General features: G+C 42.0%; 1 protein-coding gene across 2 annotated transcripts in view; it reads right to left on the bottom strand.

The window, feature by feature from the left end:
* The window catches only part of hnrnpdl (heterogeneous nuclear ribonucleoprotein D-like), a 35,411-nt gene extending 16,341 nt beyond the window's left edge, over positions 1 to 19,070 (bottom strand). For both annotated transcript variants that reach the window (XR_014620284.1, XM_084325386.1), the window contains exons 1-6: positions 18,848 to 19,070; positions 17,559 to 17,727; positions 15,917 to 16,078; positions 12,989 to 13,120; positions 12,621 to 12,756; positions 4,933 to 5,094 (exon numbers count right to left, since the gene is read on the bottom strand). Coding sequence is in view for 1 of the 2 variants with exons in the window: in XM_084325386.1 (XP_084181512.1) it covers positions 4,933 to 5,094; positions 12,621 to 12,756; positions 12,989 to 13,120; positions 15,917 to 16,078; positions 17,559 to 17,727; positions 18,848 to 18,939 (853 nt within the window). In the remaining variant the exon portion in view is untranslated. The remainder of the gene's footprint in view (positions 1 to 4,932; positions 5,095 to 12,620; positions 12,757 to 12,988; positions 13,121 to 15,916; positions 16,079 to 17,558; positions 17,728 to 18,847) is intronic.
* Positions 19,071 to 27,861: the final 8,791 nt, after the last annotated feature.

Here is a 27,861-nt window from a genome sequence, read left to right as displayed (position 1 = left end):
AAATAATACCAGTTGCAAACCAACGTTGGTCCGCATCAATTGGCCTATATCAAACCCTGCCCGCTCTTCTTGATCGTCCAATCGCAACTGTCGCTTCTCACAACAGTTGTGATTGGAGGATTGAGAAGAGGACGGGCTTGAGATAGGTCAATTTATCTTCTAACCCTTACACTAATCAGTAGTCTGTTCATTTGTCTGAAAACCCAAACTTTTGTGAAAAGGTTAAAGGCATAATCCACATTTTTGAGAAGCATACCTGATATGTCACAAACTGGGGAGTCCTTTGAATCAGCCCCAAAACCACTAATGCCTATTGTTTTGTTTTTCCTTAGATAAGATGAAAATGTTAGTGTGTTGTTAGCATCATGCTAAGCATGCTTGTGGAGTCAGTCATGAGAGAGCTTCTGAGAGTGGTATAGAGTGTCTGGTCAGTAACATGGGTCTCCCAGTCCCTCCGCTCTGCAGTAAACACAAAATACATACTCCTGATTAGAAAAAAGTGGGAAGGGATACCAGAAAATGTATTTTGTGTTTACTGCAGAGCGGAGGGACTGGGAGACCCATGTTACTGACCAGACACTCTATATATCAGTGATGGCTGTCGGAATGTAGAGCTATTTAACACTTTATCTTAACAAATTATATCACTTACAGAACCTTTAACTTTCTTTTTTTTTTAACCCAGGTCCCATTTAAACATCGTCTGCCATGATGTGGACTAGTACAGACCATAGCCCCTTTCGTGACTGTGATGCAAGCCTTGCTTGCGTATTCAAGCAAGGCTTGCATCACAGTCACGAAAGGGCCTATACAGACCATAGTTTCTCTGACCGCTGTAGGATTGAGAAACATGTACTGCATCCCCTCACCAGGTTCCAATACAATCCAAGTGGCTTAAATCTTAAAAAAGAAAAACATGATCATATCCTTTTCCAGGAAGCCGTGGTATAATTAAATGCATCCTCATGTGTTCTACTCTGGGAAATGGTTGCAAACAGTACATTGCATCAAAGGTTTGAGTTTCATAGTCCAGTTACCAACATAGATAATAGCGCAAAGCCTATGAAAGTCATAATGTTCTTATACGAGACATGAGATTATACTGCGAGATTAGAAAACTAAAACACTTGCCCCACCGGAAGCCCCGTGAGGATGCAGCACGGTGCCAAGTTTCTCAATACTAAAGCAATCCGGGAAATCCTGGCGTAATCTGGTGTACTAGTCAACATCGTGCCAGGCCATGTTTAAATACGGACGGTTTTCTTTTGTCTTTTTTTTTTTTTTTTTTATTGAATACATTTTTTAACTATATAGAAGGAATTAATTGTTATTTCCTTTTCCCCAGAGACATGCTTCACACATCATTAAGTTTCACTAGCACTGCTAACACGTGCAAATAATCCCTTTACTAAAATACCAAGCACCAAGACACTGGTACAAGTGGTTTTTCAATGGACTGAAACGACCCCTAGGAGGTCATTAATCAAGCTGGCTTCTTAAAATAGCGTAGTATCCCTTTAACCAGTGTGGTTTAACAGTTAAGTCGTTAATATTTGTATCGACGTAGAGCGAGAGGGAAAACAACAAGGGTTTTCTTGTCACATTTCCCGGTTCACTTCCAACTCTGACGAGATATCAATTCCCTTTCCATTTTGCACTTCTGTTTCTTTAGAGGTAAACCCGGTCACGGTGGTTCACGGATGATAGTATTTGTGCAGCTTGAATGGAACTTGTTATCAGTATCATACGTCTTATAGCACATATTGGTCCTTTACTGAATTTGATGAAGCTAATAATTTGCTGAATGAATCCGATTAGGATGAAGCGTTTTTTTCAAACACGGTGAGCAAAACCACTGCATTATTCCAACTCTACACAGTGAAATGAGAAAGAGAGCTACTAGGTGCTTAATCACTCGGTCTGAAATGACTATCGAGCATACAACATGTATTTTGTGTAAAGCCTGAGATACTGAGATAGTCACCTAACTTGCTCGTTCATATCGTCATGTAAACAGGACCACCTAGTGCAAGTTCTTTAACCTCTTCAGCTTATGACTCAAATTAATAAGTAGCCTGATTCTGGGACCTTACCAGAAGCAGGCTCATGTAGGGCCCCAACCCCTAGTTTTACTAAACTGTGTCCTAGTGAACACCACAAAAGAATGGGGCGACTGTATTCAAAATGGCTGCCCCCGTTAATGATGTCACTCAGTCCTCCTAATCTGCCCCACGATGCAAAGCGTCTCAACACATACCCTTCTGCTGTTAGCTAGCATTAGTGCTTACATTAGCTACCAATTTTCACTAACTCTAGCTACTGTTAATCAAAGATCATCCCGCAAACTAGAGTTAGCTCTGACATTTGGTAGCGAACATTTAAGCTCTAATGTTTCGTAGCAAAAGTTAGTGCTGTTTGCTAACAGAAAAAGAGGATGCTAGACGCTGCATTGTGGGATAGATGTAAACAATTTTATGACAACATACAGAGGGACAGCCATACTTAGGTTAACCTATCTCAAACTCCGCCCTCTTTTCTTGATCTTACAATTGCAACTGTTGCTTTCTTGACAAACTGTTGGCAGAGGAAAGCGACAGTTGCGATTGGAGGATCAAAGAAAAAAGAGGGCAGAGTTTGAGATATGTCCTTTGGGAGCCTTTAGTGTTCTCGTGGGCGAATGAAGCAAACTGTCAAGAGGACTGGAGAGCAAACTGACCTCAGGTAACTTAACCCTAACCTGACCTCAGGTAACCTAACCCTAACCTGACGGAACAGCATCCCCACCTCCATTAGGCTTGCCCCCTCGATAGATGCCTTCAAATCTAGGCTCAAAACCCACTTCTACCTACTAGCCTTTCCCGTTCACTGACTCATGCCCTGTTTTCCTATGTGTCCTCCCATAAAACAGAGTGTGATTGTTGTCAATATGTATCTATGTGTATCTACCCTCTGTACAGCACTTTGGTTGACACGTGTCATGTTAAATGTGCTATATAAATAAATCTCATTGATTGATTGACGGTCTGAATCCACTGTTTTCAGAAGGGGCTGTTTGTTTGGAGAATATGTGCAAAAGAATATATGGACTTATCACTTCATAGGCTGCAACAGACTCAGTGTAAACAAGCCCCAATTGTTTGTCCAAATGATGCTTAATAAAAAAGGGCAATACCACCCATTTTAAGAATTGACATTATGTTCTTCCAGTGCCCCGGGACAATTCAGTCAGTATTTGTAAACCTCTCTCTCCTAAAGCTAGAAATCAGAGAGAACCCTTACATCCAAACCGAGATGTAGAATCTGGTGCTGCTCCGTCGACAGTGAATCTGGCTCTGACTTTATGAGGCCATAACATTTTTGTGAGCCCCTTACACCCAAAAATGAGGTTTTAAATTGTGGTCCAGACCTTCTAGCAACACTAGAATATATAATAAACCTCATTTGGGTGCAAGAATTCACACACACTTTTTATGACCTTGTAGAATCAGAGCTATGGAGCAGATTCTATATCCCAGGGACATCACTAAGGGTTTCCTCGCTCTCTGATTCCTAGCTTTAGGAGAGAGCAGCACGTCTCTCTCTGATTCATAGCTTTAGGAGAGAGCAGCACGTGTCTCTGTCTGATTCATAGCTTTAGGAGAGCAGCACGTCTCTGATTCATAGCTTTAGGAGAGAGCAGCACGTCTCTGATTCATAGCTTTAGGAGAGAGCAGCACGTCTCTGATTCATAGCTTTAGGAGAGAGCAGCACGTCTCTGATTCATAGCTTTAGGAGAGAGCAGCACGTCTCTGATTCATAGCTTTAGGAGAGAGCAGCACGTGTCTCTCTCTGAGTCCTAGCTTTAGGAGAGAGCAGCACGTGTCTCTCTCCGAGTCCTAGCTTTAAGAGAGAGCAGCACGTGTCTCTCTCTCCGAGTCCTAGCTTCAGGAGAGAGCAGCGTATGTTCACAGATGCAGACGGAGGCGCCCTGGGGCTACAGGAATAACATATTGTGTGAATTCTTAAATTGGGCAGTATTCCCCTTTAAAAAGACGTGTGCCGTCAGTGTCCATATAGTGAGTGATGCTAAAACATCTCTTCTGTCCGGTGTGTCAGCCACATGGTTCCCTCCATCAGAACCCGTCCCAACGGGACACCGTTCACAGATAATAACCAGACCACCACTACGCCCCTTACGGTTACTTCTGTCCGTTCCTGTAAACGTCCAGCGGTTAGGAATGTCTCCGCCTCCGTGCAGAGGAAGTCTTTTCTCCTGCGACGTCCCCTCGACTGACGACTACTGCTATGATCTTATCCAGCTCCCAATCCATCCTGCTGCTAACGTCACGTAAAAAGGGTGGGGGGGGGGGGGGGGGCTCCTGTTGATTTCCACCGGTTTTGGGAAGGCGGGACGTGGCTAATGAGTGACGAGGACGACGAGCCAATGAGCTGGTTGTAGACCATTGATGGGCTTTTTATGTTTCCAACTTTTCAACTGCAGTTACAAAACATTTAACCATTTGCATCAACCTCTTGAGTGTTCTGGACCGATTAAATATGTGGAGAGAGATCTACGCTGAAAGGTTAATGGGCACAATGTTTGGCACCAGGATGACGTTTCAAGTACCATGTGACTGACGCGCTCTATTCACAAAAAAAAAAAAAAAACGTAGAAATTTGCCTACGTTTAGACTTTGATGTTGACTGGTTGTTGTTTTGTAATCTAAAAAAAATTAAATAAATGATCCAACTACACTGCTTGGATTAAGTAGTGATCTCAGCAATTAACATCCAAGCAAAAGAAACCCAAGGCAGGCAGCGTCCCGGACATCAATTTATTATTCAGAGCTATTGAATACATACAGGTTGGTTTTACGTAGGCCAAAAAGCACATGAGTCGTTGGTAAAAGGCACTGCTTCCTTTAGGTAGGTGGCATCAATAGGTTAGCTTACCATTGTAGTCATTGTAGCCCTGTCCATAACCGTAACTATTATAATTGTAGCCAGAGTAGTCATAGCCAGTGTAGCCATTGTAGCCCTGGTTATATCCATTGGCATAACTTCCATAGTTCCCGTAGTAGTTGCTGTAGCCCTGCTGGTTGTAGTTACTATTACCTAAATGGAGAAATCAAAGAGGTTAAGTACAGCATCCCAGGTTCACAGCATTTGTGAAAAGCCTTTCTGTCTAAAAAGCTCCCAGTTTTTCTTCTTTGTTTTTTAAAGAAGGGACAAAGCTAGGAATGGAACCATCTCAAACCCCACTCCTCTTTTCGTAAAAGTGCAATAGTGATGGGAATTATTCATTTTTAGGAATGATTATTTATGATCTACACATAATTGCAGTACTATTTACAGTACAAGAGTACAGTATAGTACTCCTAATAGATTAGATTTAAATGTATCGTCTGTATATATAAATGAGTACTACAGAGTGTAGTGCTAATCAGATGTATGTACAGAGTTGTGGTATTAATATGTACAGTGATACAGGTATAAAGACACTATGGTAGTAAGTAAGTCATACTGGCCAGCAGCGTAACTACGGTAGTAAGAATAGGCAAGGGATATGTACAGATATAGAATCTACAGATATGTAAAAATTATTATGTGCAGGTATGTACAGACAGATGTGGATATATGTATATATACAGTAAGAATAAATATATACAGCATTATTGTACATGCCATCATACAGAGTGTGATCCTCCAATCACCAACAATCTGTGGTGGAACCAAACTCACCGATTATGTCATAGACGGATCTTTATGACCACAATATAGGTTTAAAAGTGACAAATAGTAACAAAGTGCATGTCGGTTAAATGAGCTTCGGCTGAGAGGAGAGCTCTCATCGAGGCCACCTGGGAGAGAGAACACTCCTCTTAGCCCGAGCTCATGAAATCTGTAAGTACTTTGTTACGATGCGTTTCACCATCAAACCTATATCGTGACCATGAAGATCCCGCCTACGACCATAATCGACCAGTCGGGTTCAACAAGCGGCCGTGATTGGAGGAATCGAGAAAAGATGGGCGGGGTTTGAGACGGGCCAATTGAAATAACTCAGCCAAGGCGTTTCCATAGCAGTTGGGTGCGTAAGGCCCTGACACATCGTGCACCGTGGGTGATGATCATCTCGCGTTGGGTTTTGTGCACGTTTTTTGGGGTTTTGTGCACGTTTTTTGGGGTTTTCCGCACGTTGGAAATCGGCAGCGTGTTGGTTGTGGAAGTAGTCAAGTCGGTAGAGAGAGCTTTCCCAGCCTTCATACCACGGGAAGACGAGCGGTAGTGAGTGACAAGCGAACAAAAGCCAGATTAAGAGCACACACACACACACACACACACACACACACACACACACACACACACACACACAGTGTTGCGTCCGGCGGCTACGGCTCTGGGAGCTGGTATTCTCCTCGGGCTGAGAATGGGAGCAGTGTCTGACGGAGATCCACCGATATCGGTCGTCCTTGCAGTTATTTCACCGCTGCAAGACGACTGGGGCTGTGAATAAGAACACATGCCTGGCTGTAAGGCTGGGATTCTTTATTGCATAACGTATAATATAACCAATAGGGCATAAAGATCCTCATCTGCACCTTTGTCCACATTTTTATTGCCTATATTTATGTCTTCCATTACCCTGCCCATACCTGTACCCCCCCCCCCCCCCCCCCCCCGCTATGATGCCCAGAATTCCCCCATGGGGATCAATAAAGGAATATGTTATCTCATCTTCGTTCAACATGAACCGTCCTCGCTTGAGCCATATTATGGCACAAGAGTGGCTCAAAATGACAATGGAGCGACTTGAATCCGGCAGATAAAGCAATGTTTTATCCACACATTCTTTGATTTTTCCCACTTCGTTCATTAATGTGGTCGTTAACTAGGGAGACTGAGGAACGGCAGATGAAGGAATGAAGACGTTCGTTACGCATCACGTCCAACAAGGATTCCCCCGTTCCAGCTGGGCAGGCGTCGTTACTCCGACAGGCCTCGAGATGGAGCAGCTTAAAATAGATGATCCAGCACAACATGTTTTTTTCTATTTTATTAACCTGCCCACACACACATTACATATACTTTATGTATTCCATTGAGATGGACTGACGGGGCTCTTCAAATGCAGTCAATACTTTTTTTTTATTGGAAGTCTATGTTATTAGAAAATGTGATTGAGGCAGTTTTTTTTTTTTTTTTGTTTAACAGCACTTTTATACATCTTTGTTCACGAAAACATTTATTTAGAAAAGTGCTGACCTGAAGTCTTTTTATTTAGAAAAGTCCCGACCTGAAGTCTTTTTATTTAGAAAAGTCCCGACCTGAAGTCTTTTTATTTAGAAAAGTCCTGACCTAAAGTTGTTTTATTTAGAAAAGTCCCGACCTGAAGTATTTTTATTTAGAAAAGTCCTGACCTGAAGTATTTTTATTTAGAAAAGTCCCGACCTGAAGTATTTGTATTTAGAAAAGTCCTGACCAGAAGTATTTTTATTTAGAAAAGTCCCTACCTGAAGTCTTTATTTAGAAAAGTCCTGACCTGAAGTATTTTTATTTTTAGAAAAGTCCTGACCTGAAGTCTTTTTATTTAGAAAAGTGCTGACCTGAAGTCTTTTTATTTAGAAAAGTCCCGACCTGAAGTCTTTTTATTTAGAAAAGTCCCGACCTGAAGTCTTTTTATTTAGAAAAGTCCTGACCTAAAGTTGTTTTATTTAGAAAAGTCCCGACCTGAAGTATTTTTATTTAGAAAAGTCCTGACCTGAAGTATTTTTATTTAGAAAAGTCCCGACCTGAAGTATTTGTATTTAGAAAAGTCCTGACCAGAAGTATTTTTATTTAGAAAAGTCCCTACCTGAAGTCTTTATTTAGAAAAGTCCTGACCTGAAGTATTTTTATTTTTAGAAAAGTCCTGACCTGAAGTCTTTTTATTTAGAAAAGTCCTGACCTGAAGTCTTTTTATTTAGAAAAGTCCTGACATGAAGTATTTTTATTTAGAAAAGTCCTGACATGAAGTCTTTTTATTTAGAAAAGTCCCGACCTGAAGTATTTTTATTTTAGAAAAGTCCTGACCTGAAGTCGTTTTATTTAGAAAAGTCCTGACCTGAAGTATTTTTTATTTAGAAAAGTCCCGACCTGAAGTATTTGTATTTAGAAAAGTCCTGACCTGAAGTATTTTTATTTAGAAAAGTCCTGACCTGAAGTATTTTTATTTTAGAAAAGTCCTGACCTGAAGTCTTTTTAATTAGAAAAGTCCTGACCTGAAGTCTTTTTATTTAGAAAAGTCCTGACATGAAGTATTTTTATTTAGAAAAGTCCTGACATGAAGTCTTTTTATTTAGAAAAGTCCCGACCTGAAGTATTTTTATTTTAGAAAAGTCATGACCTGAAGTCGTTTTATGTAGAAAAGTCCTGACCTGAAGTATTTTTATTTTAGAAAAGTCCTGACCTGAAGTATTTTTATTTAGAAAAGTCCTGACCTGAAGTATTTTTATTTAGAAAAGTCCCGACCTGAAGTATTTGTATTTAGAAAAGTCCTGACCAGAAGTATTTTTATTTAGAAAAGTCCCTACCTGAAGTCTTTATTTAGAAAAGTCCTGACCTGAAGTATTTTTATTTTTAGAAAAGTCCTGACCTGAAGTCTTTTTATTTAGAAAAGTCCTGACCTGAAGTCTTTTTATTTAGAAAAGTCCTGACATGAAGTATTTTTATTTAGAAAAGTCCTGACATGAAGTCTTTTTATTTAGAAAAGTCCCGACCTGAAGTATTTTTATTTTAGAAAAGTCCTGACCTGAAGTCGTTTTATTTAGAAAAGTCCTGACCTGAAGTATTTTTATTTAGAAAAGTCCCGACCTGAAGTATTTGTATTTAGAAAAGTCCTGACCTGAAGTATTTTTATTTAGAAAAGTCCTGACCTGAAGTATTTTTATTTTAGAAAAGTCCTGACCTGAAGTCTTTTTAATTAGAAAAGTCCTGACCTGAAGTCTTTTTATTTAGAAAAGTCCTGACATGAAGTATTTTTATTTAGAAAAGTCCTGACATGAAGTCTTTTTATTTAGAAAAGTCCCGACCTGAAGTATTTTTATTTTAGAAAAGTCATGACCTGAAGTCGTTTTATGTAGAAAAGTCCTGACCTGAAGTATTTTTATTTTAGAAAAGTCCTGACCTGAAGTATTTTTATTTAGAAAAGTCCCGACCTGAAGTATTTTTATTTATAAAAGTCCCGACTTGAAGTATTTTTATTTTAGAAAAGTCCTGACCTGAAGTATTTTTATTTAGAAAAGTCTTGACCTGAAGTCGTTTTATTTAGAAAAGTCCCGACCTGAAGTATTTTTATTTAGAAAAGTCCTGACCTGAAGTATTTTTATTTAGAAAAGTCTCGTCCTGAAGTCTTTTTATTTAGGAAAGTCCTGACCTGAAGTATTTTTATTTAGAAAAGTCCTGACCTGAAGTATTTTTATTTAGAAAAGTCCCGACCTGAAGTATTGTTATTTAGAAAAGTCCCGACCTGAAGTCTTTTTATTTAGAAAAGTCCCGACCTGAAGTCTTTTTATTTAGAAAAGTCCTGACCTAAAGTTGTTTTATTTAGAAAAGTCCCGACCTGAAGTATTTTTATTTAGAAAAGTCCTGACCTGAAGTATTTTTATTTAGAAAAGTCCCGACCTGAAGTATTTGTATTTAGAAAAGTCCTGACCAGAAGTATTTTTATTTAGAAAAGTCCCTACCTGAAGTCTTTATTTAGAAAAGTCCTGACCTGAAGTATTTTTATTTTTAGAAAAGTCCTGACCTGAAGTCTTTTTATTTAGAAAAGTGCTGACCTGAAGTCTTTTTATTTAGAAAAGTCCCGACCTGAAGTCTTTTTATTTAGAAAAGTCCCGACCTGAAGTCTTTTTATTTAGAAAAGTCCTGACCTAAAGTTGTTTTATTTAGAAAAGTCCCGACCTGAAGTATTTTTATTTAGAAAAGTCCTGACCTGAAGTATTTTTATTTAGAAAAGTCCCGACCTGAAGTATTTGTATTTAGAAAAGTCCTGACCAGAAGTATTTTTATTTAGAAAAGTCCCTACCTGAAGTCTTTATTTAGAAAAGTCCTGACCTGAAGTATTTTTATTTTTAGAAAAGTCCTGACCTGAAGTCTTTTTATTTAGAAAAGTCCTGACCTGAAGTCTTTTTATTTAGAAAAGTCCTGACATGAAGTATTTTTATTTAGAAAAGTCCTGACATGAAGTCTTTTTATTTAGAAAAGTCCCGACCTGAAGTATTTTTATTTTAGAAAAGTCCTGACCTGAAGTCGTTTTATTTAGAAAAGTCCTGACCTGAAGTATTTTTATTTAGAAAAGTCCCGACCTGAAGTATTTGTATTTAGAAAAGTCCTGACCTGAAGTATTTTTATTTAGAAAAGTCCTGACCTGAAGTATTTTTATTTTAGAAAAGTCCTGACCTGAAGTCTTTTTAATTAGAAAAGTCCTGACCTGAAGTCTTTTTATTTAGAAAAGTCCTGACATGAAGTATTTTTATTTAGAAAAGTCCTGACATGAAGTCTTTTTATTTAGAAAAGTCCCGACCTGAAGTATTTTTATTTTAGAAAAGTCATGACCTGAAGTCGTTTTATGTAGAAAAGTCCTGGCCTGAAGTATTTTTATTTTAGAAAAGTCCTGACCTGAAGTATTTTTATTTAGAAAAGTCCCGACCTGAAGTATTTTTATTTATAAAAGTCCCGACCTGAAGTATTTTTATTTTAGAAAAGTCCTGACCTGAAGTATTTTTATTTAGAAAAGTCTTGACCTGAAGTCGTTTTATTTAGAAAAGTCCCGACCTGAAGTATTTTTATTTAGAAAAGTCCTGACCTGAAGTATTTTTATTTAGAAAAGTCTCGTCCTGAAGTCTTTTTATTTAGGAAAGTCCTGACCCGAAGTATTTTTATTTAGAAAAGTCCTGACCTGAAGTATTTTTATTTAGAAAAGTCCCGACCTGAAGTATTTTTATTTAGAAAAGTCCCGACCTGAAGTATTTTTATTTAGAAAAGTCTTGACCTAAAGTAGTTTTATTTAGAAAAGTCCCGACCTGAAGTCTTTATTTAGAAAAGTCCCGACCTGAAGTATTTTTATTTAGAAAAGTCCCGACCTGAAGTATTTTTATTTAGAAAAGTCCCGACCTGAAGTATTTTTATTTAGAAAAGTCTTGACCTGAAGTATTTTTATTTAGAAAAGTCCCGACCTGAAGTCTTTATTTAGAAAAGTCCCGACCGGAAGCCTTTTTATTTAGAAAAGTCCCTACCTGAAGTCTGTTTATTTAGAAAAGTCCTGACATGAAGTCTTTTTATTTAGAAAGGTCCCGACCTGAAGTCGTTTTATTTAGAAAAGTCCTGACCTGAAGTATTTTTATTTAGAAAAGTCCCGACCTGAAGTCTTTTTATTTAGAAAAGTCCCGACCTGAAGTCTTTTTATTTAGAAAAGACCTGAACTGAAGTATTTTTATTTAGAAAAGTCCTGACCTGAAGTCCAAAGGACTCTGCAACTCACTTGCCTCACTGAGCTCACCGTGTTCCTGTAGGGAAGACTTAAGACTTTTTCTCCATCGCCTGCAGACTCGTCTAAACTGTCCCCCATGTCCTCATTTTGACACTGCCGTCTGTGGCTCAGAGGGATCGGAATTATATTCTCTTTCGGAAAAAAATAAATCAATGTGTCAACCGAGGGCACTGGGGGAGGGAGGGAGGGAGGGAGAGAGGGAGACAGAGAGAGCGAGCGAGCGCTGGCTGACTGGAGACCGTCTCTCACTCACACACACATCTCTCCCTCCCGGTGATGAAGGAGAAATGAACCTGATATACGATGATGATCAAATAAACAGGGCTATATTTACATTGGTGCAACCCGTTTAGTAGCACCATCTCAAAAAGAAATTTGACTAAATATCGTAGCAGTAAAGTGCAAAGATGAGCAATACAGGTGGATCTTTGTCAGACACTACTTGACCTTCTATTGGATTGGATTTCTGTGACTCAGAAATTCAGAGATTCACACAGTGAAGAAGCACCTCGCTATTTATAAAATGTTGTCTTCCTGTGATACAATTTTGTCTTCCTGTGATGCAATGTTGTCTTCCTGTGATACAATGTTGTCTTCCTGTGATACAATGTTTGTCTTCCTGTGATACAATGTTGTCTTCCTGTGATACAATGTTTGTCTTCCTGTGATACAATGTTTGTCTTCCTGTGATACAATGTTTGTCTTCCTGTGATACAATGTTGTCTTCCTGTGAACAATGTTGTCTTCCTGTGATACAATTTTGTTTTCCTTTTTTTAGATCAAATACAGACTACTGCCACCTCCTGGCGCGGGGGAGTCATCGTCTCTAATGCGAACACGCTACACAGAACACGCTACACGGAAACGGAACACGCTACATGGAAACAGAACACGCTACATGGAACACGGAATGTGGAACACGCTACACGGAAACAAAACACGCTACACAGAACACGCTTCACGGTGTCCCTCATGCCTTTTTTTCTACCGGTGATTTACCCAAAAAGAAAAAAAGACGAGAGAAGCGATGGAATGGTCGCCTACGAGCCGTTGAAAGCAGACGGTGTGTCAGGGCCTTATCACAAGAGTGGGATGGAGCTGCGGACATTACCTCCTCGCCCTCGCCCCCTGAAGCCTCCTCCTCTCCCTCCTCCTCCTCCTCCTCCTCCTCCTCCGTAGCTCCCTCTGTCTCTGTGCTGCTGCTGCTGTCTGTACACTTCTTTAGGCTGCGCCACTTTGATCTCACACTGGCCGGGAGACAAGCGGGTGGGGGGGACAAGCAGGAGGGAGACAAGCGAGAGAGAGAGAGAGAGAGAGAGAGAGACAGACAGACAGACAGACAAACGGGTGACTACCGAGACGCTCCTTCTGAAACGTGGACTTTGGACCGTGGTCATAAAGGTCATGGGTTAATCTGTAATTCGCTGTGTGTGTGCGTCGCGATAACATTTTAAAGGGAGATACCGAAATTCCAAATACCTTTCCACTTCCGACTTGATGGTATCTGTTTTCTAAGAGTTTCTGGACCGGGCTCTCCTCTGTGTACGTCACGAAGCAGAAGCCTCGTCGCTCGTTGGTTTTGGTGTCCATGGGAAGCTCGATGTTTTCGATCTGCGGAATACAACGCAGCTGCATGGGGAGGGCTTCAGCGGAGAACACTTCTCAAGCAGGGAGAAGACCTCCGATGGGCTTCCAGTGTTTCCCCTGGGGAAAAAAATTCTGCGGGCCCGGTGCGGAATGCCCCCCGGAACTTTTTTTTTTTTTTACATTTTAAAGTTAAATGCATCAATCTGGTGCACTTTGAGAGCAAAATAAAGAGGCTAGATCTATGATGAACTTTGTGCTCAAAACACAAAATCGACTAGACTGCAGTGCTTTCACCCTGCAGCCTTTTCCTCAGGTCAGTCTTTTACATTAAGCACCCCCACAGCCCAAATGAAATGATAAAAAAATATATATATAATTTTTCTTATATAATTTTTTTTAAATAGTCTAGTTCATAGCAGCGGCGGTCCTAATTCAGTCACAAGAATTGCATATAGGGGAAACACTGGCTTCATTAGTCTTCATTAAGACCTGGGACAGTCTTCATTAGGCTTCATTCTACAATAATTGACACTAGTAAGGCCTGGAACTGCGCCCTGAGAGGGAGGTTTGCCCTGAGAGGGAGGTTGGCCCCGAGAGAAATGTTCTGATCAAGCTGTAAACAAAAGAGGCCTATTCTATTGGGATGTTAGATCCTAGTGTGTGAAGAACTGTGATTTGATGTTCTATGTCTTGCCTTTGTCTATTTTGATGCACTTTATGCATTGCTCTTGATCTGCCAATTTTGTGCCTGTCTTTTTTTTTACTGCTGTGAAGCACTTGGAGCTGCAATTCTTGTATGAAAGGTGCCATACAAATAAAGTGTATTATTATCATCATTAGATGGGATCATAATATCATATAATTCCATCATGATATTGATATAGTGACAGAATTGATCACAACAAGCATGTAGTAACTCAGATTTCTTACAACATTTATTCTGAAATATTCAAGGGAATTTCATCTGAAAATTGCAATTTTTTGTTTTATGTTACACTTTACATCACCCCACAGTTCAATGAGATTAAAGATGCCGTAAGTGGTATTTTCTTGTTTGTTAAAGGGGAACTATTTTACTATTTCTTTCACTATTTGGGCACTTTTACACAATTCCTGTGAGTCTATGGAATACCTCTGTAAGTTTTTTTTTTTCAAAAATAATCATTGTTTTGTATTTCTAATCAAGTACTCAAAAATAGCATTTTTCTACCTCAAGATCTTAAGCCGTTTTGAGGCTGGGCTCCAACCACTGTGTGGCCTGGTGCCAACTGCCACATCAACTGCCACATTATTATGCAGCTGAGAAATCTCTGACATCACAGATATACACATTTTCAGATGACTCAGTTCAGTGAGGGTGAATATTGTGAGAGGAGAATTGGAAGAATGCGCCAATATGAGAATTAGAGACATAGATCCTATTAATATAAGTCCACACAGCTAGGAAACAATGCTAAACACTGAAAAAGGCCATTTATAAGATAGTTCCCCTTTAAAATAAGTGGTCTACATGTTAAAAGAATAGCTCTACACTCCCGACAGCCATCACTGATAAGAGTGTCTGGTCAGTAACATGGGTCTCTCCCGCGTCTATACTTTCCGTAGCCGCATTTCTGGCAGACGCTATCTGATTGGCCACTGTTGCCCAATCGCGTGACGAGCTGTGTCTTTGCCCATTTCCGCGTCGAACAGCCTGCAAACTACCTGGCGTTCTATCGCCATGCTCTAAGACAAACTCTAACCTTAACCAACTTCGAAAAAGTGCCTAAGCTTAACCGTCGAAAGAACTTGCCGTCACGCTCTAAGACAAACTCTAACCAACTTCGAAAGAGTGCCTAAGCTTAACCAGTGTAGAAACAGGCGTCGGCCAATCAGAGAGCGTCTTGCCAGAAATGCGGCTACGGAAAGTATAGAGGCGTCTCTCCCAGTCCCTCCACTCTGCAGTAAACACAAAATACATTTCCTGGTATCCTGTTCCCACTTTATCCAATCAGGAGAGAGAACTCCACACTGCAAAAAGTGTCTGTCGGTGTGTGAATATTTGAGTGAACGGGTGAATATGAGGAACAAAATTGGAAAGCGCTTTGGATAAAAGCTCTATATAAATGCACCATTTACCATATACAAGTCCTTATGATTATCGCAATATGGATTTCTTCCATAGATCATATCGATATGGCCAAAAATTATATCGCAATAACGATATCGATAACAAACAAAAAAATCAATACAAAGACAAATCGAATATATAAAAAAAAAAAAAAAAAAAAAATTATTTTGCAGCAATTCTTTGTCGTTGCCGCCATCTTTAGTGTTACATCCCCTCACACTCCAGTTCTCAGGCTGCAGCTGGTTTGAAAGCGAAAGTAAACCGGCTTCTCTGCTGGCTGTGGCTCCAGGGGAGTTGAACAGTTCTGGCTCTGCTAGTTTCTTTTCTATCTTTTGGTGCTTTTTTGGTGACCGTGACTCATGACTGGAGACTAGCTCTGCTAGCACACATAGCCTACTGTGTACAGACGGTTTCAAACTGTATTTTAAATTAGAAAGCAAACAAAATAAAAGAGAAAAATAAATCTCAATTTGGTCAGTATTGTCATTTGGACAAGCAAAGCCATTACTTTAAGTTGCAGGCAAGAAAGACAAGTCTGTCCACTGTCTCTGGTTTTAAAACTGCCCTGTTGCAGGTCACAAAAAAAATTTCTCTATATTTTTTTCGAAATTCATTTTTTTTCCGATATCGATTATTAAAATATATCGCGATAATTATCGTTATCGTTATATCGCCCCAGCCCTTCCACCGTCCGCTCATTGACGACTTACTTCACCGAAGCTGCCGAAGTATTCCCGGATCTCCTCCTCCGGCGTGTCGGGGCTGAGGCCCCCGACAAACACCTTCTTGGGAGGCTCCTTCCCCTTCATGGCCTTGGCTCGCTTGGGGTCGATCAGTTTGCCATCTAGCTTGTGTTCCTTCAGCTCCAAGACCTGTACGGATTCAAGAAGATCTATAACAAAAGTACAACAGATGATATATATAAATCACCACTGTGATTTCTGCGGTTTGTTGGGTCTCCATCCTTCCCCGTCAAATGTGATACACAGACATTCAGAAGGCACAACACAAAAGTGACTGTAACAGTCCAGATTTGAACTTCCTCATAATAAGTGAAGTATTTTTTTTTTAATCCTCTTTTTCTCCGCCTGATTTTTCGATGTTTTTCTCCCATCCCAATTTAGTCGTTATGCCAATTCGCCCCCTCCCCTACCTGGTCGTTGTGCGCATGTTTCCCCTACTGGTCGGTACAAGGGAACCCTGAAGTCTACCACATGCTTCCTCCGACACATGTGGAGACAGCCAGCGGCTCTCTTTTCACCTGGCAGCGAGGACTCTCATTGGTGAAGTGTAACGCGTGGGAGGTCACGCTGCCTTCACCACTTCCTGCCTTTCGCTGAGCAGGCGCCCAGACCTGACCTGTAGGTGTCGCTGTCCACAACGCCAGATTACCACCCACGACTTCCCTCCCGCTAACTCAGCCAAACAAATTAGTATGACGATCGGCCCATGCCGCAGGCAATGCTGACTCCGGGAGTCGAGACCGCAGCCTCTTGCATTGGTGACGAGCGCAATCTCTGCTACGCCACCCGACTGCCATAATAAGTGAAGTCTAAACGATTTACTCTGGCAGGGCTTCTCTGCTACACCTTCCTGAATTTCCCCAAGGGATCAATAAAAGGACAATCTTATCTATATCTATACTTCACTTATTATGAGGAAGTTCAAATCTGGACTGTTACAGTCGCATGTGTTGTGCCTTCTGAATGTCTGTCATGTATGTTGTGTATGTCATAAATGTCTATATAAATTGAAAATGGGGGACCCTGATGGAAACAAGACAAACGTCTTTCTCAGGTCTGCATCCCCTTAACAATTGTATGTATTGAGCCGTACTGTATTGTACCCATTCTGCAATCTGTTAAATAAAGTTTTCATTCATTCATTCATCTTATCTTATCTTACACTGACAACTGGTGTAATTTGGTATAAGTAACTGCAGCAATAGTAGTAGTGGTGGTGGTGGTGGCAAGTTATTGGCCGTTATAGATTTAGAGGAGGTTGCAGGGGACATGTCCCTCTCAATATTGAGGAGAGGTCAATGTGTCCCCCTCAAAAAGAGGTAAAAAATAAGCGGGTCAAAACATTTATATATCCTTCTTATCTGTAACTAATATATATTATTAACCAACTATTTCAGACACCCCTACGGGACCATATCATCTGAACCTTGCAGACATGCCACTCATAAAAGTTCACCAGAACGCAGGCAATTAAGTGTTTGACGCTCAGCATTTCCAGGGGGCGAGGACCACCCCAGACCCCCCCCGCGCTTAAAGTGCCCCCCCCCCCCAATGTTGAAACAACCTCTATAGGCCCTTGATTGTTATAATTTGTTTGGTCAATACATACTCTGTCGACGCTCTCAGCATCCTTAAAGAGGACAAAGCCAAAGCCTCGAGATCGTCCCGTCATCAGGTCTGTTTTGATAGTGCAGTCCAGCACCTCCCCGAACTTGGACAGGTAATCCGTGAGGTCCATTTTGCTGGTGTCCCAACTCAGACCACCAATGAACATTTTGCTGCGAATACAAAATTGGGAGAGTGACATAGACGTGAAACAGTTAAATCCCCTGGTCGGTGTTGCAAAAAAGCAATTATTCCACTGCTCTATAATAAATGACCCCGGGGACAGCTCTCTATGTAAATAGTGTCTTTTAAACTTCCAGCACCCCGCTGACAGCCGGTGAAATGAAAGTGAAAGGAAGGAGCAGCGGTCTCTCTCTCTCTCTCTCAGTCAGTCTACCCCTTCTCTCTCTCTCTCTCTCTCTCTGTCAGTCTACCCCTCCTTTCTCTCTCTCTCTCTGTCAGTCTACCCCTTATCTCTCTCTCTCTCTCTCTGTCAGTCTACCCCTTCTCTCTCTCTCTCTCTCTGTCAGTCTACCCCTTCTCTCTCTCTCTCTCTGTCAGTCTACCCCTTCTCTCTCTCTCTCTGTCTACCCCTTTTCTCTCTCTCTCTCTCGTCAGTCTACCCCTTTTCTCTCTCTCTCTCTGTCAGTCTACCCCTTCTCTCTCTCTCTGTCAGTCTACCCCTTCTCTCTCTCTCTCTCTCTCTCTCTCTGAATGAATGAATGAATGAAAACTTTATACAGATTGCAGAATGGGTACAATACAGTACAGCTCAATACACACAATTGTTAAGGGGATGCAGACCAGAGAAAGACTTTCGTCTTGTTTACATCAGGGTCCCCCACTTTCAATTCATAGTCAGACAGTCCCTACTCCCTAGTACTACACTTAATGACTTTGTATGGAGTTACAGCTAACGTTACCTTACTGTCGGTCAAACTAACTACGATGCGGTAGTGGTGTCTTTAGGCCCCAGGAGGACAGTGATATTTAGGGCAACAACTTAAACTTGAAATAGCCATCATCGCATCATCATCATCATCAGCCAAGTTCTTCCTGGTTCCTGTCATTTCGTTGACACGTCGCCCTGGGCTTCTCCCCCTCCTCCACCGTTAACAACAGACACTTAACCAATGATCCATAACCTAGATATCGAAAACTAACTGGGTCATCACTCGCCTGGCTATCCCGTGTTGGCTGTTCTACCCGGGTTAAAGTAGAAAACACAGCAAATACGGGATCGCCTGCGGCTAACGTTAAGCTAGCTGCTGGAGTTGCTCAACATTGACTCACCCATCATCCTGCTGGTTCTTGCTGGCGTTTATTTTGGAGCCCTCTGGAATTTCGTCTGTGCTGAAATCCCCCCCCTGCCCTTCGATTTCCATATTCGATATTTAATGGGGTGTGTTCGCTATCTACTACAACCAATACAATAGCTAAAAAAAAAAAAAAAAACTAATCGGACGACTAGTCCTTAACTACGTTAAGTTAGCAGCCAGCTAGCTGGTGGTGGATATGTCACAAAAATGCCTTGTAGCTAAAATGGCTGAAGCTTGGGCGGATCTGTGGAGTAGGGTCCAGCTGCAGCGCCGGAGAATCCTCTGACTGGGCAAGCCTGCTGTATCCTCGTTCCCAGTTTTATCTTCTCCGTGAGATAGACTGGTAAAGCACTTCTACGGCAGAAAGTGTGAATTCCCGGTGTATGTACTTCCCCTGAGAGCTGCCTCGGAACAGACCAAACTTTTCCCGAATCCTGTCAGCAAACAAGCTAGAACATCCCGGGCGGTCAGTGTGCGAACGATACCATGGTCTTCGGGGGAGCTCATTATATTTGGGGGGGGGGGGGGGTCAGCAGCGCTGCGCGTGCCTCAATGCTGCTGACATAAGGCCCTCCCATAGTTGAGCGGACTGGACTCAGCGGAGGTCCACTGGACTCTTTGAGCTTTCATAGTCGAGCGGACCTCCACGGACCAATTTCCTACATGTCACGCGCCAGTTTACACAATTGTCCCCACGCTGTTCAACTTCTGTCATGTCGTCGTCATCCGATGTCAAAATAAAGAGTATGTTATCTCCATTTCCAATATTTCGATAATAAAACGGGCAGTTTTACGCACTTGAATAACAGGTATATAGGCAGCGATGTATAGGCTTGAGGTGGACAGCGCGTGGTGCTGAAATGACAAACACGCATTGCATGAAATAAAAGCACCAGTTTTATTTAAAAATATTGGAAACGGAGATAACATTCTATGTTATCTCCGTTTCCAATATTTCGAAATAAAACTGGCAATTTTACACACTTCATTTAGAAAAGCCATTCAAACATCTCTCTTGGCACGGAGCGAGTGGTCAGAGTAAAATGCAGATCGGCGTCACATTAAATGCAGTTCGATGTCAACCAAAACGCCGCAGCGTTTTGTGACACCAAGTCAGCGGCGCGGACGTCCGCGCGTCAGAAAATAGGAGCTTCGCACTTGGACTCTGCTGTGGGTCTGCTGTCCGCTGAGATCAAAGCTCAAAGAGTCCGCGCGGACCTCCGCGGAGTCTGCTCTGTGTACAGTATGCTCGACTATGGGAGGGCCTATAGGCTATAGGTATGAGTAACGTTACAGAACCACACATAGTCCACACCACACAGGTCTGCATGCATGCATGATGAAGACGCACATATTGAAATCATACCTGTCAACGCTCCAGTTTTTTCAGGGAATCTCCCGTACTTCACCCTTCTTGGTGAAATATTTTTCCATATTTTTCCATTTTTTTTTTATTTATACAAAATGGCTGCAATTCACCTCCGTTCCCGGAGAGCTCACTCTCGGTTTCTCAGTGTATAATGTATGGTGCTCTCCCTCAACATGTGAGTAGGGTGAGACAACACCATTCTTTAGTCCAAATAATACCCTACTTTATACTATATTATTGTCATTAGTTTAATTTAAAGTCAGTCTTACATTGGCACTGCTTTAACGTTGCATTTACCCATAATCCATTGCTGTATTAGAGTGACCCATGTGCCAGTATAACTTTTGTAAAGTAATGAAGCGCAAATGTAAAGTTAATCAATACACAATGAAACAATATCTATATCAAGGACCACAATGGAAATAAGTCTTGACTTTTTTGTGTAGCATCCTTGACGTTTTTCTGGAATCTTGGATTTTTTTTTTAAATGTCAAAACTACTTTAATAAAACAAGATTTCCGTTTTTCATTTCTACTCATTCATCCAAAACAAGACAGCAATTCTACTTCTGCATGCACCGGGAGAATTGAGCTCATAGCACAGATTTGGAGTTGGTAGTTGCTGTTCTTAGGAAATGTTGCACATGGTGGAAATAATGGAAATTAACATTTCTAACATTAACATTTAGTGTATGTTTAAAGTTGATACATTGAGGCATGGTACAATTTCACTTTATATTACAGCAGTATCCGTTTTTAACATTACAATTAGTGTCTGACACTATAGACGTTAAAAGTCAAAGTCAACTTTGTCATTTTCCAATTTGTGCAAGACATACAGAAAAATTCAATTACGTGCCCCCCTTCCCACGGTGTATATAGAAAGAGACAATAAACACAAAAGTAACATAGGACACAATATACAACACACAGGACTATGTACAATATAAACAGTACCTACAATTAAATTAATTAATGGATTAAATAAGAGGTAAAAGAGAACTTAGTGTAAATATTCCTTCATTTGTGTCAACGTTATAAAAATCCTATTGTATTTGTTAGGGATTTCCTTCCCTTGTAAGTCCTTGAATTGATATAGTATGGACCAGCTGAACCAGATATATTCAGAGCGACAAAGTCTGAGGGCCCGCAGGAGACAATCATGCTATCATCAGAGGAGAGCTTCAAATATTAATGAAATATCCTATAATTCCCCCTTTTGACATTAATTTAATTTATGTCAACACAACAGTTCATTAACACTTTAATCGCCATGGGTTAAATTCATAATTTACCATCCCTCGCCAGCTCTATTTGTCTATGGAGAAGTTCCCCTTCTTTGCAGGGCTATAACTTTTTAAATTCTATTGCTAAATTGCCATTATTAGGGCCCATTCAATGTCCTATATGTATTGTTCAGGGTGTAGCAACGTTAAACTTTTTCATTCACATATTCATACTAAAATATGGTCTAAAGTATAAGTATGTTTTTATCGTTTTCTGCAGCTTTCTTCAGAACGTGATTTATAGCCCTAAATGCATTATATTGATGATCAAATACAGTTTGGTAGGAATCTGTGCGAGATAAAAAATGTCAACTGGACGTGGTTCTAGAAGTTTCTACGCATCATCTGATGATGACCGGATGGGCGGGGGATCGTTTATAATTCCGTGGGCAGCGTTAGATGATTCATCCAGAGTGGGTCATATGTTCATCATAGCAGTTTATATGGAACACGTTAGAATATAACGCTGAATCTTACCGTGGCTTCCTCGCGCCGCTGGCAGATGAGCGTGGAACAGAATTTTTTCTATTATGGGATGGAGAAATGCCCGATCCATTTCCAGGTTGTATAATAGTATATACGTCCAAATCATGTTGTTTCTTCGAGTTATTTGCACCGATCGATTTTCACTGTGTCGATACGGAGTCTCTCTAACGATAGCGAGTGCCCGGACCACATATGGATGAGCACTACCGGTTCAAAGGTTAAGTTCCGGTTGGCGATCTGCCGATCGGCCACCAGATGGCGCTCTTGAACCGCTAGAGAGTTGAGTGGAGCTTTGCAGTGTGTCTCAGGGCTCCGGAAAGGAAATATGATTTCGATGACAGATTTTTGAAATATTGACATCAAAGACGAGTTACGGCGTCTTCGGCAGAATGAGCATGGCTAGGAATGACGTGTAAACTCGTCCACGGCGATCATAGTGTTAATGGACCATACCTGCCTATTATCAACCATTAAACACATCATAAGAAAACTAAACAACGTTCAGAGAGGAGAGAGAGATAGAGGGAGGGGGGGGGAGCGGGAGAGAGAGAGAAGAAGAAAAAGACACAGATTTGCAACTTTTCAGAAGAATACACCTACCCCCGAACCCCCCTTACTCAGGTACACCTAACCCATAGGATACAACCCCCCCTCTATTACAGTGTACCCCAGGTCCCGTCTTCTAGGGCGTGGGTCTCCTTCCTGAGCTGGTTCCCGTTCCAGGGCGCGGTCCCTAGGCAAAAGTGTCTCTTCTCGTCTGCTGCCTCAGTGTCTCTGGGCTGTCCTCTCCACCTCTCCTCAGCTGGCCCACCGTCTCTTCAGCTCTGCCTCCTGCCGTTCCTCCCGTTCTCGTCGTCGATGATTTGCGCTGCCTAGCTGCGGTGCCTGGGCGGAGGGGATATGGGGCGGCGGTCTGGCCCCTGCGGCTTAGCTGCCTCCTCCTCCAGCCTGTCTCTGTTCATCTCCGCCTGTGCTCCGTCTCCTCCTTCCTGTCTCCTGGTCGAGGGTCGTCTGGTGGTCTCATCTCGGACTGCTGCATCTCACCCCTGATTCAGACGCACTGCAGACAGCTGGTAGTGAATGTCTGGATCTTCTGCACCGTCTTCTCCGTGTTTCCATTCCTCCTTTCCTCCTTTCGATGTCAGGAGTTCTCGTTCCGTCCTTGGGTACAGCTGGCCCACATCAATTCTCACTGGAACCTCCAAATTGTTAGGGATTTCCTTCCCTCGTAAGTCCTTGAATTGATATAGTATGGACCAGCTGAACCAGATATATTCAGAGCGACAAAGTTTGGTATTTCTCACAGAGTCTTTATTGCACAGAGAACACAGAACTCCGACCAGCCCTTCCACGGGGCTAAGTCTCTCAGAATGAAGACACATGACATATTTATACCCTCATGGATGAAGAAGAGAAGGGGAGGGGTGTGTGTGTGTATGTATGTGCCTGTGTATGTATGTGTGTGTGTGCTTGTGTCAGAAGAAGGGGGCTAGGGGTAATGGGTTAGAGGAGGGAGGGGTGTTTAGCTGAGATCATGTCAGCAGGTGGCCCAGGGCAGGGTGGCAGAAAGGCCAGGGGGGAGAGAGGAGAGGGATGTTTAGGAGACACACACAGAGAGAGGGGAGACAGAGAGAGGAGGGGAAAGGAGAGACACATGAGACACATGGTAGCATGTGAGCTGTCGTCATGCTGATCAGGACAAGAGCTAATTGAGAAAGTGGCTCCATTGACCGGCCTGTGACCAGGCACTGTGTGTGTGTTTGTGTGTGTGTGTGGGGGGGGCAGATGTACAGAGAGCCACAGAGACGGGCATGTGAGCTATAGCATGCTGATCAGGAGGGGCACTGGACCCTACAGCCTGAGGGCCCGGAGGAGACAATCATGCTATCATCAGAGGAGAGCTTCAAATATTAATGAAATATCCTATATATTCAACTAATTAATTATGATACACCACAATGTGCCCTTTCTATATCTATTCTAAATCTATGGCCTTGCGATTCCACGGCTGCGCAGTGCCGAAAAGAGCAGGCGTTACATCTCCTCTACAGAAACACTGACACTTCCATTCATTTAATGCAGGGATGTACACAGCATTTCACTTTCAACCAGGTATCTGATTAATTTAATGTAGCAATTAGTAGTTCACCCAGTCCTTGGGTACATACAGGTTTTGACCAGCAGATGGCAGCGACGAGGCAGCTCAGCAGAGAGCAGCTGTCAACAAACATCCTAACAGAAAATATATACATACGAGGGGGAGGAGACTACATTGGGAGGGGGGGGGGGGGGGGGGGGGGGGGGGGGCGAAATCTCCAGTTTTTTCAAATCCCAATGTTGACAGCTATGATTGAAATACACATGCTCAGAATAAACCACTCTGATCCAACACTAAAATTCACACACAACAGTCCTATTTACACATAAACACACGGATGAACCAATACCGAACAACAAGTCAACGACCAAACACATGGAGTCTAACATTATTATAGGCAAATGCAACATTATCACACCAGTCAGCACCCTGGTCAGTACTAAAAGACAGGGTGAGAGCCGCACACACCCACACACGAGACAAGCGCAGCTGCGCATGTAACCACCAACGCACAATAATCATAGACATTTTATAACTGAGCAATAATGATAATAATACAGTTACTGTAATTAGGAAAAGAAGGTCTTACCTTAACACAGAAGCGACCACAAAGGCTTGGGATCAGCTGCCTGCGAGATGCGTCCTCACTTGCTGTTTTAAAGTGGCGCGCTAAAGCAGGGTAGTTATTCCAGACTGCTTTTACAGTATTAAAATTACTCGCCACCCACCTGATGGTGAAGATCTGCCCAATTTTTGTAAATATTGCCTTGAAATAGAGATGCTGAAAAAGGTAGCAGGATGTAGCCTTCAATATATAAAGAAATTATATTGTCAACAGATATGGTTGAAAAACAAACAATGTTTTAAATGTAATTGTAGATACAATATTGTAGTGACAATTTCTTTAACACTATGATCGCCGGGAACGTGTTTACACGTCATTCCTAGCCATGCTCATTCTGCCGAAGACGCCGTAACTCGTCTTTGATGTCAATATTTCAAAAATCTGTCATCGAAATCATATTTCCTTTCCGGAGCCCTGAGACACAGTGCAAAGCTCCACTCAACTCTCTAGCGGTTCAAGAGCGCCATCTGGTGGCCGATCGGCAGATCGCCAGCCGGAAATTAACCTTTGAACCGGTAGTGCTCATCCATATGTGGTCCGGCCACTCGCTATCGTTAGAGAGACTCCGTATTGACACAGTGAACATCGATCGGTGCAAATAACTCGAAAAAACAACATGATTTGGACGTATATACTATTATACAACCTGGAAATGGATCGGGCATTTCTCCATCCCATAATAGAAAAAATTCTGTTCCACGCTCATCTGCCAGCGGCGCGAGGAAGCCACGGTGAGTTTCAACGTTATTTTCTAACGTCTTCTATACTAACTGATCTGATGAACATATGACCCACTCTGGATGAATCATCTAACGCTGCCCACGGAATTATAAACGATCCCCCGCCCATCCGGTCATCATCAGATGATACGTAGAAACTTCTAGAAGTACCTCCAGTTGAAATTTATTATCTGGCACAGATCGCTATCAAACTGTATTTCATCATGCATATAATGCATTTGGAGCTATAAATCAAGTTCTGGAGAAAGCTGCAGAAAACGATAAAAACATACTTATACTTTAGAGACCATATTTTAGTATGAATATGTGAATGAAAAAGTTTAACGTTGCTACACCCTGAACAATACATATAGGACATTGAATGGGCCATAATAATGGCAATTTAGCAATAGAATTTAAAAAGTTATAGCCCTGCAAAGAAGGGGAACTTCTCCATAGACAAATAGAGCTGGCGAGGGATGGTAAATTATGAATTTAACCCATGGCGATTAAAGTGTTAATTGAATTAACTTAAACTAGAAAAGTAAACACAAACTAAATTAACAATGTAACTTAGTTTACAGAAGGACAGTTTCCTTCTGAAGCACAACGTAATGCCTCATCCTTCCAGTCGGGACCATTTGTCACATAGTGAGAGCTCCACAGATCAAGCTTCTCGTTCTTTGTTATGTTATTGGTATCTTATTATTATGCAAAGTATAGGTGATAGATAAGTGCCGGTACTTGGCGCATGGCGCGATGAGTGAGTGAAAGTTGTGAATGCATTTTTGTGTGCGCGTGCGTGCATGCGCATGCACATCCGTGCGCATATTTCTGCTCAGAAAAAACTGCTAGGACGGCGTGGTACCGCATGGGACCACCACTGCATCACTGGTTAGGGTTAAAAATAAACAGCACAAACTGACTACTTCCGGGTTTATCAGTGAGAGGATTCCCCGGCGCTGCAGCTGGACCCCATTGGATCTGTGCAACCTTTTGATAAAATGACGCAAATGTTTTGCTTAACCGGCATGGCGTGGCATTAAGCACAGCTGCCAAACGCTTTCGTGGACTCTGTCATATACTCTGGTTTAGCTAGTTATGATCATATTTGTCATGACGACACATTTTATTTTCTAAAATAAAGATTTAAGCTAATTAAATTAATAATATAGCAATTTCCAATCCGGCTTCACATCCACGACGCTGCACTACTCCCATCCTGTGGTCAATCGTATGTACTACATGGGAAGTTGCCAAATAGACCACCGTAACACTTCCGGGATTCTGAAATCAGGGAGGAGATTGCGGGGGGGGGGTCAAATTAATGAATGTGGACGAGAGCCGTGATGTAAGTGGTTGCCGATACGGCTGTGGGGGTGCTAGAGACATGATCGAATAGACGTTTATGCGCCTCGCTCTCCTGAACACGGCGTGACCCATAACTAATCGATCAGAACTAAATCGGCAGAGAAAAAGCCCGTTTTAAAGCACCTATTCCGCATGGACATGCGCAGAGTGCCCATGGAGTCTGGACGACGCGAGATGACGCTCGAATGAATGTGGACTGTTCCATCAGAGGGGGGAGCTTCGATGGTCATGTAAGTGGCTACAGACCGCTGCACTTAAATATAAATATTAGTCTACCTGGAGACTCAATGAGGTAATTGTAGATGTCGCCATAAGATGCGTCTGGCCATTTAGTGGGATCATTTTTTCATTATCCTGTTCGGCTGAAAGGACATTGGCCACCGAAGCTCCCCCCTCTGATAGAACAGTCCACATTCATTCGAGCGTCATCTCGCGTCGTCCAGACTCCATGGGCACTCTGCGCATGTCCATGCGGAATAGGTGCTTTAAAATGGGCTTTTTCTCTGCCGATTTAGTTCTGATCGATTAGTTATGGGTCACGCCGTGTTCAGGAGAGCGAGGCGCATAAACGTCTATTCGATCATGTCTCTAGCATCCCCACAGCCGTATCGGCAACCACTTACATCACGGCTCTCGTCCACATTCATTCATATGCTCCCCCCGCAATCTCCTCCCCGATTTCAATGTAACGCGGAAGTGTAGTGGTCTTGGCTTGAACGGTCGGACGTACTGACGTTTTAGAAATGACTACTTTATTACTCATTTATTGTTGACAAAGTTCACTGTTAACCATTTCATGTTTTATATATATATATTAATATATTAATATATATTATATATTAATTTCATCACATGTCCTGTTACATATATTTCCAACTGTGACGGTTCGTACTGCCACACGAACCGAAGTAACCCCGCTCACGCGGAGAACCCAATTGACTCAAATTGGGCGCATCAATCGCGGGTGATCTGCCCAGTCCAATAGCATAAATCTGCAGAGCCGCAAGCCCAACGTCTGGGCGGGGCTTCGGGGGC

Source organism: Notolepis coatsorum (assembly GCF_963971535.1).
Source record: "Notolepis coatsorum genome assembly, chromosome: 11".
NCBI classification, from domain to species: Eukaryota; Metazoa; Chordata; class Actinopteri; order Aulopiformes; family Paralepididae; genus Notolepis; species Notolepis coatsorum.
This window is presented reverse-complemented; position numbering and strand designations above follow the sequence as displayed.